General features: G+C 44.4%; 1 protein-coding gene across 1 annotated transcript in view; it reads left to right on the top strand.

Annotated features, from left to right (window-relative positions):
* Positions 1 to 2,639: 2,639 nt before the first annotated feature.
* The window catches only part of DISC1 (DISC1 scaffold protein), a 191,732-nt gene continuing 179,566 nt past the window's right edge, over positions 2,640 to 14,805 (top strand). The window contains 1 exon segment of the mRNA XM_069010268.1: positions 2,640 to 2,722. Coding sequence (XP_068866369.1) covers positions 2,647 to 2,722 — 76 coding nt within the window. The 5' untranslated portion in view covers positions 2,640 to 2,646.

Here is a 14,805-nt window from a genome sequence, read left to right on the forward strand (position 1 = left end):
AACTCGTGGGCTGAGGCATAGACAGGTCAATAGGTAGAGCAAAAGCCACATGCGCAAGCAAAGCAAAACACAGAACTCATGCACCACATCCCATGGGCAGGCAGCTGCTCAGTCGTCCCCAGGAAAGCAGGGCTCCATCCTGCATAACACTGAATTTGGAAGAAAAATGACATAAATTTGAACGTCCTCTCTTGCTCCTCCTTCCCCCAGCCTTTACTGTTGGCATGACATCATGTGGACATATGGTTTGGAATATCCCTTGGGTTGTTTAGGTCAGGCTGTCCCAGCTGTGCCCCTTCTTGTATACCCTAGCCTGCTCACCGGCAGGGCAGTTCAAGAAGCAGGGTAAGCACTGCCCAGCTAAAACATCCCTGACTCTGGTCACAAGCCCAAAACAGAGTTCTAAATAAGCTATTACGAACAAAATTGCCTCTATCCCAACAAAACCCATGCATATATATAAATGAGAGCACCTTACAACAAAATGAAAAAGCTCTGTGACATAAAGATGTGTGGAGTCAGACAAAAGCAATGAAAACAAATTCACAGAATTCACAGTATCACAGAATATTCTGAGTTGCAAGTGACCCACAGGGATCATGGAGAACAGCTCTTGGCCTGGCACGGGACAGTCCCGAGAGTCACACCATGTGCCTGAGAGTGTTGTCCACCGGCTTCTTGAACCCTGTCAGGCTTGGTCCTGTGACCACTTCCCTGGGGAGCCTGTTCCAGTGCCCAACCACCCCCTGGGTGAAGAACCTTTTCCTAATATCTAGCCTAAACCTCCCCTGACACACCTCCAGGCCATTGCCTTGGGTCCTGTCCCTGGTCACCATAGAGAAGAGATCAGGGCCTGCCCCTCCTCTTCCTCTCATGAAGGAGTTGTAACTGCAATGAAGTCTTCCCTCAGTCTCCTTTTCTCTAGGCTGAACAGAACAAGTGACGGCTTCCCCTCAAGGCCCTTCACCATCTTCATTGACCTCCTCTGGTCACTCTCTAAGAGCTTTATATCATTCTTTCTTTGTGGTGCCCAGCACTCACACAGCACTCAAGGCGAGGCCACCCCAGTGCAGAGCAGAGCAGGACAATCCCCTCCCTTGCCCAGCTGGCAATGCTGTGGCTGATGCCCCCCAGGACAGGGTTGGCCCTCCTGGCTGCCAGGGCACTGCTGGCTCATGTTCAACTTGCCATCGACCAGGACCCCCAAGTCCCTTTCCATGGTGCTGCTTTCCAGTGTCTCATTCCCCAGTCTGTCCATACATCCAGGGTTGCCCCATCCCAGGTGCTGAATTTGGCACTTTCCCTGGTTGAGCTTCACATGCCCAGCCCTCTGATTTGTCCAGGTCTCTCTGCAGGGCGTCCCTGCTTTCAAGAGAGTAAACTGCTCCTCCCAGTTTTGTATCACCTGCAAACTTTCTTAGTATCCCTTTAAGTCCTGGTGGAGTAGGGCTCACAAACGGTCACATGATGGCTCTGAAACCAAGCAACGCCCAGTACGGCTAAACCTGAAAATAAATTGTTTTCCAAGAGTATGTTTGGTATATGTATTTGTTGCAGCCATATCCATGCGATGCTGGGATGTGTGAGATGGAGGCCATATGTCTGTATGTGTAGCATAGGTTGTGTCCTTCACCTGGGGTGGAATAACCCCAGGCACTGGTATGAGTCATGGGCTTGACATGATGGAAAGCAGCTCTGTGGAAAAGGACCTGAAGGTCCCAGAGGAAAACAAGCTGTCTGTGAGCCATGCCCACACACACGTGGACAAGAAGAACGATGAAATCCTAGGATGCATTAGGAAGAGCATTGCCAGCAGGTCGATCCTGCCTCTCTATTCAGCCCTGGTGAGTCTGTCCACATCTGGAGTGCTGTATCCAGTTCTGGGCTCCTCAGTACAACAGAGACATGGAGCTCCTGGAGCGGGTTCAATGGAGGGATACAGAGATGATTAAAGGGACTGGAGCACCTCCCCTCTGAGGAAACGCTGAGGGAGCTGGGCCTGTTCAGCCTCAGGAAAGGTGACTGAGCGGGGACCTTACCCATGTTTTTGAGTACCTGAGGGGAAGGTATGAAGAGGATGGAGCCAGGCTCTTCCCAGTGGTGCCGAGCAATGGGACAAGAGACAATGGGGAGAAACCAATGCGCAGGAAATTCCATCTAGATATGAGTAAGAACTTCTTTACTGTGCGGACACTGGAACAGATTGTGCCAAGAGGTTGTGGAGTCTCCCTCACTGGAAATATTCCAGAACCATCTGGAATACAATCCTGTGCCATGTGCTCTAGGATGACCCTGCTTGAGCAGGGAGCTTGGACCACTGTGGTCCCTTCCAATCTGACCGATTCTGTGATTCCCTGATTCCTCTCCCCCCTAACTTAGTGCTGCAGACCTGCGGGAGCAGAGCCTAGACAGCCTGGGAGCACTGCGCGGGCGGGATCCTGGAGGACCCTTGTTCCCTGGGGCGGTGCGTGCGCCCAGCCCCGGCCGCACCGCTCCCTCCGCCGCCCGCACGCCACCATCCTCGGCAGCCGGTCCCGCCCGCCGCCCTCTCCTTCCCCAGGGCGGCGGAGCTGCCTCGGGCCCGCCCCCGGCGGGGAGTGGCCGGGGCCAGGGCCGCTTTCCGCCCGGTGCGGGCCGGGGACCGGGATGTGGCGGCCGCAGCCCCGGCCGGGCGGTACCGACAGGCGGCGCCGCGGCGGCGGCGGGGACGCGGCGGGCCCAGGTGAGCGGGGGGCCGGGGCACCGCGGGGGCTGCGGGGGAGGAAGCGGGGGCTGCGGGGATGCCCGCCCGGAGAGCTCCACAGGAGGAGCCCCGGAACGCGCGGGGGGCGTGGGGCACCCCGGCCGGCGCCGGGGCCGGCAGCGCTGCTCCCCGCTGGAGGGGCCGGGCGGCTCGGCTGGATGCTGCCCTCGGGCTGGGCTGGGAGCGTCGGCAGCTCCTGAGAGTCGTGTTGAGTATGGGGAGAACGTAGGGGTGGGGTTTTTTTTTTCGGTCAAAAAATACAGATATTTCATTGCACAGTCCGAAAGTTTTAGGAGTTTTTTGGTCTTTTCTTTCTTTTTTTTTCCTTTTTTTTTTTTTTTTTAAGTCCCCGGTGATGTTGGCATTTGTTTCGCAGTTAACGCAGTCTAAGGAACGGTGTTGCACTTTGAAATAAAGTAGCTACCATTTTTTTAACTCAAAAGATAAGATACTTTGATTTCACTTCAGCCAGTGTGAGCGCAGTTATATTGATACAAAGGCGTATAGTTTATTTGTTTATTTTTTGAATAACCAACTGCAAAGAGGGAAGTAATGGTGCTCTTAGGAAAGTCACCCAGTCTCTAGTCCTGGCTTAAGGAAGAAAAAGAAAACTGCCTTCTCAGCGGGCACTGTTTGAATATATTTTATACATAACTGAATTTTATAAGACCATGACCTCTGATGTAGATGAACTGCTCTCCTCTTCTCTCAGAGCAGCAGCAATCAGCTGGTTTGAACTAGGGCTGTCCTCCTTACCAACACTGGTACTGGCAAAAGGCTGGAGCCATGGGGAAATTCTGGAAAAAAACACTTCACCTTTCCCAGGACAACTGGGAAAGAAAGGTGTATTTCTCACTAGGTATGTCTGCTGTCTTTTGGGTTGTTTGGGATACGTGGTTCTCCCAGCCCCATGAGTCCACCAAGACTTTATTCAAACACTTCAGTTGTCCTTGCCAACAGTTTAATAGAAAACAGCTCATTCCTGTTTTGGTAATCCACACAAATCTTTGTGTACAAGTGCTTGAGTAACTTCTTGCTCTGCTTTTGAATAGCAATTTAGAAGTTCTGCAGTGAAGTGCTTTTATAATAAAGGCTTCCATAAAATATGCTGCAGAAGGTATACCAGCAAGTGCTGCTGCTAATTAGAAGTAATGGCAGTTTTCAAAGAAGTAAGTGAAGTCCCCTGGGATGCATGATCTCTGGTTTTGCCCCTTCCTGTTGGTTCATTTACTTGCTAATTTGCTATTGGCCTTACAGTAACTCTTGAAAATGGAGAAGTTCTACTTTATTAAAACTTTTCTTGGTGTTAAAATACTAAAGTCCCTTTAATGGTGATGTATGGATATTCCCCCATCTCATTCCTGAAGTTGAAATTGTTGTGGTTCATTCTGGGAGGGCATTGACCGTGGTTTTCCAGTTGAAGCTACGGTACATTTTTTACTACTCATAGGGCTTCTAGGCCCTTATGAAACTGGAAAGTAGGGATGTTTAAAACAAATATTCGATTTAAATGAAAAAAGGGCTGAGTTTAGAGATTTGTGGTTACTTAAAATATTTGGATCGTGACAAATTGAAGGAATGTACAAGAACCACCAAATGCTTATGTGCATTGTTTTGTACACTTGAGATAAGGACCATATCCAATATGTCTTTTTTTCTTCCCAGTGCATGATACTATCAGAGTTATTAATTTTCTATATAGCTCTCTTTGAGATTGGGCACTGAAAGTGGCACATTCTCATACATTACACTGATGATTACAGTGCAGCAGCACTCTAAAAAACAGTCAGAGGCAAGTATTGTATAACCACTGGCTTCCTCCCTCTTTAAATTTAGATAAATCATCCTTTGTTCTCTTCAGTAAAGTGAAGTCAAAACTTTGGGCCTAAGCTGCTGCCGGTGGAATTGTAGTGGGTCTGTGTAAGAAAAGAGGATTTATTAGCAGCAGGAGAAATTAATTGTGATGAACAGGAGGACAGAAAGCACTGCAAACAGTGTTTTGTACTGACAAAAGCGAAAACCCTAAAGGTTAATTCTGACTTTGTTCACAAATTAGGCACACTCGGTTAGGCTTTTTTTTGCCCGCCATAGCTTGAGCCCTTGACAGCTACTGAACCAGCTGACCTTTCAAGTGCAATTTACTCGAGTGTGTGACGCCTCATGAGTGCTCCTCGGGAGTTATGATTTATTCTTTTCCCATTTTAGCATTGTGTTTCTTTGAGCAAAGCCCTCTTTCTAATTGAGCAGAGGCAGCCTGTGACCTTTCTGGTTTTGGCCATAATGCATATTAACGACTCCTGTGGAAAGGGGTTTTCCTGTCTCCTTTGGAGTGTTGCCTCCAAGGTGAACGGGAAGGGACCTGTGGAGTTGCCATAGTGATTTCCAAGTTCATCCTTAGCATCTTCTGTCTCTTTCCAGAAAGCAGCCCTTTCATGCTGTGTCACTTAGATTAGGATTGAACCCAGGGTATGTTGTAATACTATTCAATATTCGTGAAGGAAGACTGCTGCAAAACCCTTATGTATTCGGAATGAATGCGCCCTTTGTAAACCAGCAGTCACACGAGGAAAAACTTGGCCCTCTGGCACTGAACAAAGGCTGCTGTTCCTATTTTAAGTGTGGTAGTATCCTTATTTGAAGGCATTTCCTTAATTCTGTGTAGTGTTAACTATTTAACTCTCCATGTAATTTTCTTTTTTCTTCTCCTTTAGCATATAGGCGTGGATTCCATTAACAGCTCACCTGAAAAATGCTTTCAAGGAGAAATATTTTTTTATCAAGCCTGCTAGCTACTGCTGCTGTGGAAGCTGAGATCCACTATAGGCGTACTTTGTTTGCTAAACATGAGTTTTCTGTGAGGAAATTGAATTAGCTATTGACATAGAGTTACTTCCCTATTTATTGGTGCTGAGAAGTGAAGTGGCTTAATGAGTAATCTGAAGTCTGCAGGCAGAGGAGTGAGATCATGTGCTTGCCTCAAGTAGGGTTTCTTTGTTTGGTATGATTCCTTTGGGACTTGCAGAATTTGGATTCTGCCTCCCCTTTGTATGTACTGCAAAATGCTGCTTGCTGTGTTTCAGACCCTCCTTCATCTCACAGCCAAGCTTCCTTCCAGAACACCTCTTATTATCTCTGTGTGATATATTTCTAATTGGGACCCAGCTGTTTAATGAGTATGATCAATGGCACTTTCTGATTTTTCTCACCCCCTCCTCCCTTCCTCTCTTGCTGCTTTACAAATAGGTGTGTTAGTTGTGTCACCCCTGTGTCAGGGTAAACTGTCTTGTTACTCTGCTCTTTTTTGCCCTCTGTCACTCTGTTTGGTCATAACAGTGACAAGTGTAAAAACCCCCAACCAAATTAGATTTTACCTTGAATAGTAAATATTTACTATGTAAACAGCTGTGTACTCAGAATAAAGGATGGAAAGTGGAAAATACATTTTCTTAGTAGTACTTAGCTAGCTTCTTTAGTTTTAAGGTTGTATGCACTACCTGTGCTTATGGATTGAATGAAAGAGCAACCGTGTCAGAACTACAACTGAACAGAAATGTGTTAAACACACTGTACGTATCCTTAGATTATAAAATCTCTTTGGGAAAGAGCTGTGTGGGAAAAGTGGCTCCTTGAAATTAAGAGCAGAATGGATGTGGTATATGTGAACTTTCCCTGTTCTCTGCAATGGCTGAAGAGTTGGTTGTTTGGAGGGGTTTAATGTGCTCTTGTTGAAAGTTTTGCTTTGCTGGGCCGAGAGGTCAGCTGGGCAGGAAACCATTACAGAGGAAAATCTCTAAGTAGGGAGATTTTGAGGCAACCTGTGGAGTGAAAAGTCAAGAAGACTGATAGTGAATATTTTCCAAAACTAAATAAAATCAAAGGGTTCGTATCTGTGGGAGAGGCAGGATCTGGGAGTTGATACCACTAGATTTTCTGAATTGTTTTCAAAGTCTCCAGATCTGTGTAGTGAGGCATGTGGCATTGGTGTAGCTTTTCAAGACTCTGCTTAATGGTGAATAATAATACTAATGGAAAATTAGAATCAGATTATAGTGATGTTTTGACTGTGTCTGTAGATAATGAAGTTTGTCAATGGCTTCACAACTTTATTGATTAATGGGGTGAGCACCATAGTCCCTAGCTCAGCTCATTCATCTGACAGCAATTTGAGTTTAAATCACCAGTCAGGCGTTTTGGTCTGAAAAATATGCTTTAAGCAATAAAGGAAGCCGTTTTTAACATCTTTTTGTTTTGTTTTTGGGAAGCCATCAAGTCTCCAGAGAGCATGGGAAGGGGAAGAATAGTTTTTTTTTCATGATAGTAAACTGCTTTCTTGCTGTTTTAGTGGGATACTTGAAGTATTTTGTTTCTGTTACGGTGGTAAGCATTCTTCCCACTGATGTAGCAGCTTAGTCTCATGGGTTATGATTCCTGCAGATATGCAGGCATTTGGAATGGTGCTGAGGGATACCACTTACAAGGCCAAATGCTTGTAGCCACAGGCTTTTCCTTTATGTTACGGCTATCTAATTCTTGTGGTTGGTTGTTCCCTTTCCTCCACATGTAAATGTTTTACTTCAGGGAAACACCATGAGGTTCAAAGGAAGGAACATCCCTGAGCCTGTTCAGGGTGGTAAATTGAGGCAGCCTCAGTTCCATAAAATATCTGACTTTTTCTTGCGAGAGCTAGGCTGATTGTATCAACTTAATTTCCCCATATTGTTATAGAGCATGGCTTTGGGGACAAGAGCTTTCCGTTCTCTGTTAGGATTTTGGACAAGGATGGTTACTGAGGCAGGAATGAGATTGAATTTCGTTGTGCTGTCTAAGTTTCAGGTGCTTCCTGTTGCTAATGGCCGGTGGAGATCCAGGTGATGGAGGGAAATGGGCAGCACAGCTGTTTGCTGGGGCTTGGCTTTTCCCATTTAATGAGTAGTGCATTAACCTGTCAGTATTCGCACTAATAGTTCAAGCTGAGCTCTGGCTGTGTTGCATTCCCAGCTCTGCTCCTGAAGAGCCATAGGCACACCAGTCTCCACAGGATGTGACACATAGCTGCTGAGTTTGGTTATATTTTACCAAATGATGATAGTTGTTTTAGTTAGATTTCCTTACTGTTAGCATCCTTTTGATTGCTGTGTCTCTGATGGGAGTGATGTGGATAGGGTGCTAATATCTGTGCTTCAGCAGTGATGTGGATTCTTGGGCATGAGGTACTCTTGGACACCTTGGATGGTCCCAAGCTATGCTGCCACTGCAGTGGGACAGCACTGTTTTAGCAGGGCACTGTGCTGAAACTTTGCTCCTGTCCTGCCAGAATCCTTGTTTAGGAGAGCAGTACACTTTCATTTGCTCAGAGCAGTGAAAATCTTGTGGAGACCCTCACTGAAATTGTGTAAGAAGTGGTTACTGTTGCCTGGGGTGCAGCGCCAGAGCAGCTGATCCTCTGTGTGGTTTTGCTCCCAAGATAGTTAATAATCAACAGGTATTGTGTTTCCCTTTTCCTGGGGAGCCTGAACATGATCATGGTGAGACAGCTGCTGTAGTGTTCCCATGCTTGTGGTCTGCTGGGGACTTGTACAGACTTGGCTGTGAGAGAAGAGCTGCTCCAGTTAATGGTTTTCTCTGAGCAGTCCATCAGAACTGTATGTCTGCTTCCTATGAGAATGAAGACGAAGGAAAATCCAGGTTTGCCAGGGGGTCTCGAGTTGCTGTAAGATAAAAAAAGATCAGCTTGCACTTCTTTTTTTGTATGCAGTGAGCACTAGCAGTAGTATATTTGTTCTTTTAGCTGATTGAGAATTTTCCTGCTATGGTGCCAGCTTTTGCCAATGACAGAATTTTCCATGGGATCATCTGTTCAAGGGTCAAGATCCATTTCATGTTAACCCAGGAGATGCTTTCTGCCCACCTTGGGTATAGTTATGATGTAGATTTTTCAGGAGTAGATTTGTTACTGTCTTTTCCTGTGTGAGGTAAGACTGGGAGGTAAAAACCAGCATTGCTGTTTTGGGAAGAATAATCCATAAGACTTTTGATTGCCCTGTGTGAAACCTACTGGCTTGCCCTGTTGTTCTTCAAGGCCTTCTGTTTATCTTTTACAGTGCAGTTAGTAAGGTTTTCCATCTTTGGGTTAAGTAGGCCGTGTATATTCATGTCATTCACTTTCTGAATTAATTTCATATTATTTTAAAATAATTTAACTTTGTTACAAGTAGCAAGCAGGTGTGTAGCAATTGTTCTGCTGTGTTTCTGGTGAGTTTGGTGTGGCACTGAATTTCTTGATGAGAGTCCAGACTTTTCTCCTGGATCTGGATGCACATACACTTTGTGTTACTGCTTCGTGTGCTGCCATGCCCTAGTGAAACTCTGTGTGCTTTGCCTAGGCATGAAGTTGGAAGCCTAGGCATTAAGTGTGACCCTTGCAAGTCTAGGTTGGCTGTGGTTTTAATGCTGAGAGGCCAGATTGACTGTTCAGTGCAAGCCATGAGAAGTACATGGAGTTGCTGTCTTTCTTGCAGGTCTCTCGGGAGTAATTGTTCTACGTGTTAGCTGTCTAAAAGTGCTCTCTAATGGCTTGGAAATAATGATACAAAATATGAAAGGAGTTTTTAAAAGGAGGATTACAAGGCAGGGGGCAAGCAGGGATAATATAATACAATACCAGGAGTAATAATAATCAAAATCAAACAGACCAGGTAAAGATGATGCAGAGGACATAAGGAATCCTGGGTAGCAGTTTGAGTACATATTTTGAGCACCAACATTGCTAAGTAGTGGAAGAAGAAAGAGACCCGCCCCAAAAATCCCTCAAATTTCTACCAAACCGAGAGAGAAGATGGAGAAGTGTTTGGAATTGTTTGCTACTTAATTCAGTTATACATAACATCTAGATCTCTGGCAGAGTTGTGGCTGCCTGATACATTTGTGTGGCGAAGTATTCAGGCGTGACTTTTTACATGCTTATGTCATAATCAGACTTCATGGACTGGATAGGGTAGAGGCAGTATTCCCTGGGCAGAGGTGGTTTTCCTTTGCTGGGAAATTCGTGTGAGAGGCAGGTTTTGCTGCAGCTGTTCAGACGTGATGTTAGATTTTTTGTGTGTGTAATGCCCTTGGCACCATTTAAGGGATTATGTTTTTGAAAGGCAAGTGTCTTCAGAGAGTTGTAGTCTCACAGATGGCTCCATCTTGTCTTCCAGTTGGCAAGCAGCCTAGGAATAGGTATCAAAATAATTTTTAATATAGCAAAGAGAAATGCTTGCCAGTGTTTGTACAGACAGTAAAAAAGCCTCAGTAATAAAGATTTTGTGAAATAACTGCAATAGATCAAAGTGACATTTAAGTGATGCTCATGAGCATCATTTAATCACCAGCTAACTACTAACGGCTTGCTGCTGTGGAACAATTGGCATTACTGTGTTATGCTCTACTGTATCTGTCTTGCATAAGGCCCTGACCATCACCAAAGCTTGTAATTTCTCTGTGTGTGTGGATGATGGATGCTTAAATGCTGTTTGAGACCTTATTTATTTCTAGTATTGAACTATATTCTGAATTTTTTTTATAGAAAGTCAGCTGTTTTTAGCTTCCAGGATGTGATTGAGCTATTGTTTGCTAACTTCTTGTGACTCCTTTGTGGAGTTATAAATCAGAGAAGTTGCTTTCTTGCAAGGTTGGGTGCATCTCCACAGATGAAACTCTTGAACTTTTGTTGTGGGTATCATTAACTAGTGGAATACTGCAAATCCTGAGGCATGTATTTAAATCTTAGGGGTAGGTTAGGATAGTTTGGGCTTGAGGGAACCTCAGATGATCTCTGGTCCAATTCCCTGCTCAAAGCAGGACTGACTCTGGGGTTGTGTCAGGTTGCTCAGAGCTTTACCTTCTTGGGCCCTGAAAACTTCCAAGGACATTACAGACTCTCTGCATAGCCTGCTTCACTTCTTGCCTGCCCTCAGGGTGAAAAAGTTTTTCTTTGTATCCAGTTGGAAGCTTTCCTGTTTTTAGTTATGTCCATCTCTTTCTTGTCTGTCCCTCTGCCCTGCTGTGTATGGATTGCTGTCATCCTCACTATTATGCAGCATCTTCAGAACATTGTTACTAGTAGAGGGTAATTAGAGGGTCGTTTCTGACATCTTTAGAAGTCTTGGAGTAGCACACTTGCATTCTTTGATTTGCTTTCCTTCCTATAGCATAAAATAGCACTGTACTTAATGAAATTTACTGTTGCTGCAAATATGTCTTTATACCCAAAGAGGGCATTCTAACCTTAAAGATGTTCTTAGTTCTGCCTTCCTGGCTTTCTCTGGTGCAGAGTCCTTGCTTATGACTCAGTTTTTCAGGTAATTTAAGACATTTCATATGTTTTTGTTCAGTGAAGCACTATGACACTTTTATTGTTCAAAAATGAAAATCCCCGTGTGTTTTGAGTATCTCTCATGGTTTTGTTGTCACCTCTTTGTTTTTGTAAGGCTAGTCATGCAATGTATTCCTGCTCACAGAGGGCTGGGGAGAGAGAGGATGCTTTCTAGGTTGTGGAACTTTTGCAAGTACATTCAAATTACTGTGAGTTTTCCTTCCTGCCTAGTCAGGAGAAAATTTAAAAGGTTTCCAGCAAAAAGGTATGACCGGGTCACTCAGTAATTAAAGGAGCCTGTCAATTAACTACTTATGTCTGGAGACTATCTTAGTGGATTTACTTGACACAGATATTTTATAAATCTATTTTCCAGTCTCAGGTCTCAGACTTGTTTAGATTTGGAGTACAGAAATGTCGACAGGTGCAAGTCATTATAGACAAAGAGTCCTCTAAATATGATGTTTGTATTTGCTTCACACATCTGGTGAAAATGTAAGTTAAACCTGAAGTTTCCAGTAAAAATTCACCAGACAGACTAGCATTATTGCAGGATCTGCCTCAAGGGGACCTGCAACTCCTAAGGTTTGATAGCTTAGATAATATAAAGATAAAATTCTATCCAAGTGCTGCTTTTAAGTCTCCAACCTTTTTCATGAAGACAGGAGTTCTAAAAGTACAAAGCTTTCGGTGTATTCTGATAGTGAAAATACTGAGCTGTCTTTCAGGAGTCCTGTGTTAGTCCTTTGTTCTGTCTTGGGCATGCTTTGTGACTGGTGTAAGTTGAGTAGTTTCTCACATGGTCTGCTTCAACCACAAAGCAAATGCATCAGATTACTGCTGCACCTCAGAACTCATGAGATCAAATATCTCTGAAATTGCATCGCTTTCCTTGAAAGGAAGCTACAGCAGTTCTGCCTGCTACTTCTTAATAATAATAATAATACTTGTCAGGAGTATTAAGTGTAAACCTGAAAGAAGCAGAAGAAATCCCTAGTTACACAGGGACCTATCTCATACACCTGAAAGGGATATGCAAATATGAGCTACCTTGCACACAACCCTGCTGATCCTGGATTCTGAATTCAGGTTTTCTAAAGCAAATAATAAATTAGAAACCCCCAGTATTGGAAGTAATGAGTTAACAATCTATATTTATTCTGGAAAACAATCTGAATGACACTCAAAGTTTTCCTCTGACAAGCTTTTTGTTAGTGAAGCAAATCTATTCAGGTGTGTGTGTTTAATGCCATATGGTACATTCTGCACTTTCTTTATCCACTTAAAATGCTAAGATGGATCTGGAATATGTTGACCTGAAAAACTGATTGGCTTATTCTTTTAATACAGAGAATATTTTCGAAAGGTCTGATTTTTGTGTTGATTTCTCTTTTTTGTTTTTAACTTGAAGTATTTTACTAAAGACTTTGTTTTAGTGCAGTATCCCACAGAGTCCTTGGTACCCAAGAAACAAGCTATCTCACATAGGGGTACAATTTCTTTGAAGATTAATACTGTGCTTTCACTTATTTTGGTAACAAAAGCAGATGGGTAAGGTTCAATGAAAGGTGGCAGGTACTATGGGTTTTTACTTAGGGAGTAGTACTTTATGTGAATCACAAACAGCATGTGTCAGAAATATATTAAAAAAAACAACCTTCTGGCAGGAGTCTGTGCTTTTGTTGAGCAGCATAGACGTGTGTTAGTCAGAGTAGCCTGTGTTGTTAGCTAATGTATGTTAGCCCAGGGACAATGCCTGAGTAAATTGTGACAGGTAATTGTCTTGATTTCCTAGACATGAATAGCAGTGATTTACAATCACAGGAAAGAAGCTCTCACGAGAGTGTTTTCATTGAGATGATCTCTAAGGGGATGAATGGAGTCAGTGTGCCTTTGGAGTGAGGTTTGGTTTAGATTGTCATACAAACTCTGTGTGCTGTGAAAGATGTAAATGAAACCCTGAGAACTGTCTGAAGTTCTGGTAGCCGGAAAGCTGAGCAACTGAAGGGAAGCAATGAAATCAATGAACACAGCTGAAGTGGGGCTGGGCTTCTTTTAAATGCACCTGGGGAAGCCTAGAAACTGAGCTCTGCTGATGGGCAGTGTGAAGTAGGAAATCTCTCCACCTAGGAAGGAACAGGGTGGGCTGAGGAGTTGGAGGGCCTGGAAGCTCATATGAGGAGGATTTTTGAGGGTAAGTTGAGACATGCTTGTTCGCTGTTGTGAGAGCAATGCTGTTAGGGGGGCTGGAGGGAGGTTTGTGCATGTTGGGGTTGTGACAAAAAGGATAAATTGGAAAGGACCAGAGAGGTAGTATTGAGGAAATTGGTACTGGAAAAGAGAGTATCTGTCTTTGGCTTGGAACATTGTTTGGGAGCTTTGTGGATGGTTATTGTTTTAGACTGTGAAGTGTGACCTATCCAAAGTTTGGTCAAAGTTCCAGAGCAGCAACTGAAAAGATTTCTGGATCAACTCTCTTTCACTTGAAGAGAAATGAGCCCTTGGTTTGAGAGGGGTGACTGGGAAGCAATGATTGAAATGCAGTGAAAGTTGGTGCAAAAGAAGTCGGGGTTGATGGGAGCGGTTGAAAGCATGTGTGGTGTTGGTATCAGCAGAGTTAGGATGGATACAAAAATGAGTGAATTACAGTCAAAGTGGATCTGTTGGTGTTGTCCTCCCTCAGACTGGAGTCTGACTGGCAGCTGCTTGGCTGTATTCCTTGATCCATGTCTGCTTCTGGTGGCCATGGCTTTTGAAGGTGTGTGAACGGGCTTTGGTCCTGTTGCGTCTCCAGTCATGGTGTGAGGTCATGGGGTTACTCTCAGCTCCTGCTGAAGCTGAGCAGGCAGTTGCTTGGATCTCCATGTTCCTGCTGTACCAGGTGATGTGGGTTGGAAATAGTGAGTTTGGCCTCTAATGCCAGGGCTCCTACATGGGAGGTTATGGAGAGCTAGCTGTCTAGTGCTGGTGGGTGCCTCCTTTAAGTGCTCTCTAGCTGTTTATTCTTGACCTCTGTATTGACAGCTGTTGTCCCTCTGTGCTGCCACATCTGCTAAATTCTGTAATTCAGTGCCATTACCTTCTAGAGAGAAACTCTATTCTCTCCTGGAATGTTAATTTTTTAAAACTTTTTTTTAAAGATACCTGACTTGCTCTAGGCAGAGTGACTTCTGACCTACGGCATTTAGAAGGAGCTGTGATTTCTGCTAGAATTGTTCTTGCCTGTGGTTAGTATTCTGCTGCAGTTTCAGCAATCTCTGCTATAGTATTTCTTCCATAGCCTGTTCATAGATAATCTCAGAATTTCATCTGAACAACCTACTTTTCTCCTCCATGCTAGAGAAAAAGGATATAGCTGGCGTCTTCACTTTCGTGTTCTGGGGCTCAGTAAAACAAACTTCCAGCTTCTGTTTTGTCTGTCTACAGCCTTGGGTAAGGGTTGTAAAGGCCAAGCCATATTCTCAGTGAAGGTCTCAAAAGGGATATCATGTGTGTCTTTCCCGCTTGCCAGTGAAGGTCTCCAAGGGAACTGCACTCTGCTTGCTGGAGCACAGTTTCACCCCTCGCAGGTTGTAACACCTGCAGGCTGATGATGCTGAGCAATCTGCTGACATTTGGCAAGGACTTGCATTAACTGAAGCTGCTTGTGCAGGCATTGAGGACAGGAGAGTGGTGCTGCAGGCTGTGCCTCATGGGTTCACTGGAG

Source organism: Aphelocoma coerulescens, chromosome 3 (assembly GCF_041296385.1).
Source record: "Aphelocoma coerulescens isolate FSJ_1873_10779 chromosome 3, UR_Acoe_1.0, whole genome shotgun sequence".
Lineage (NCBI taxonomy): Eukaryota > Metazoa > Chordata > Aves > Passeriformes > Corvidae > Aphelocoma > Aphelocoma coerulescens.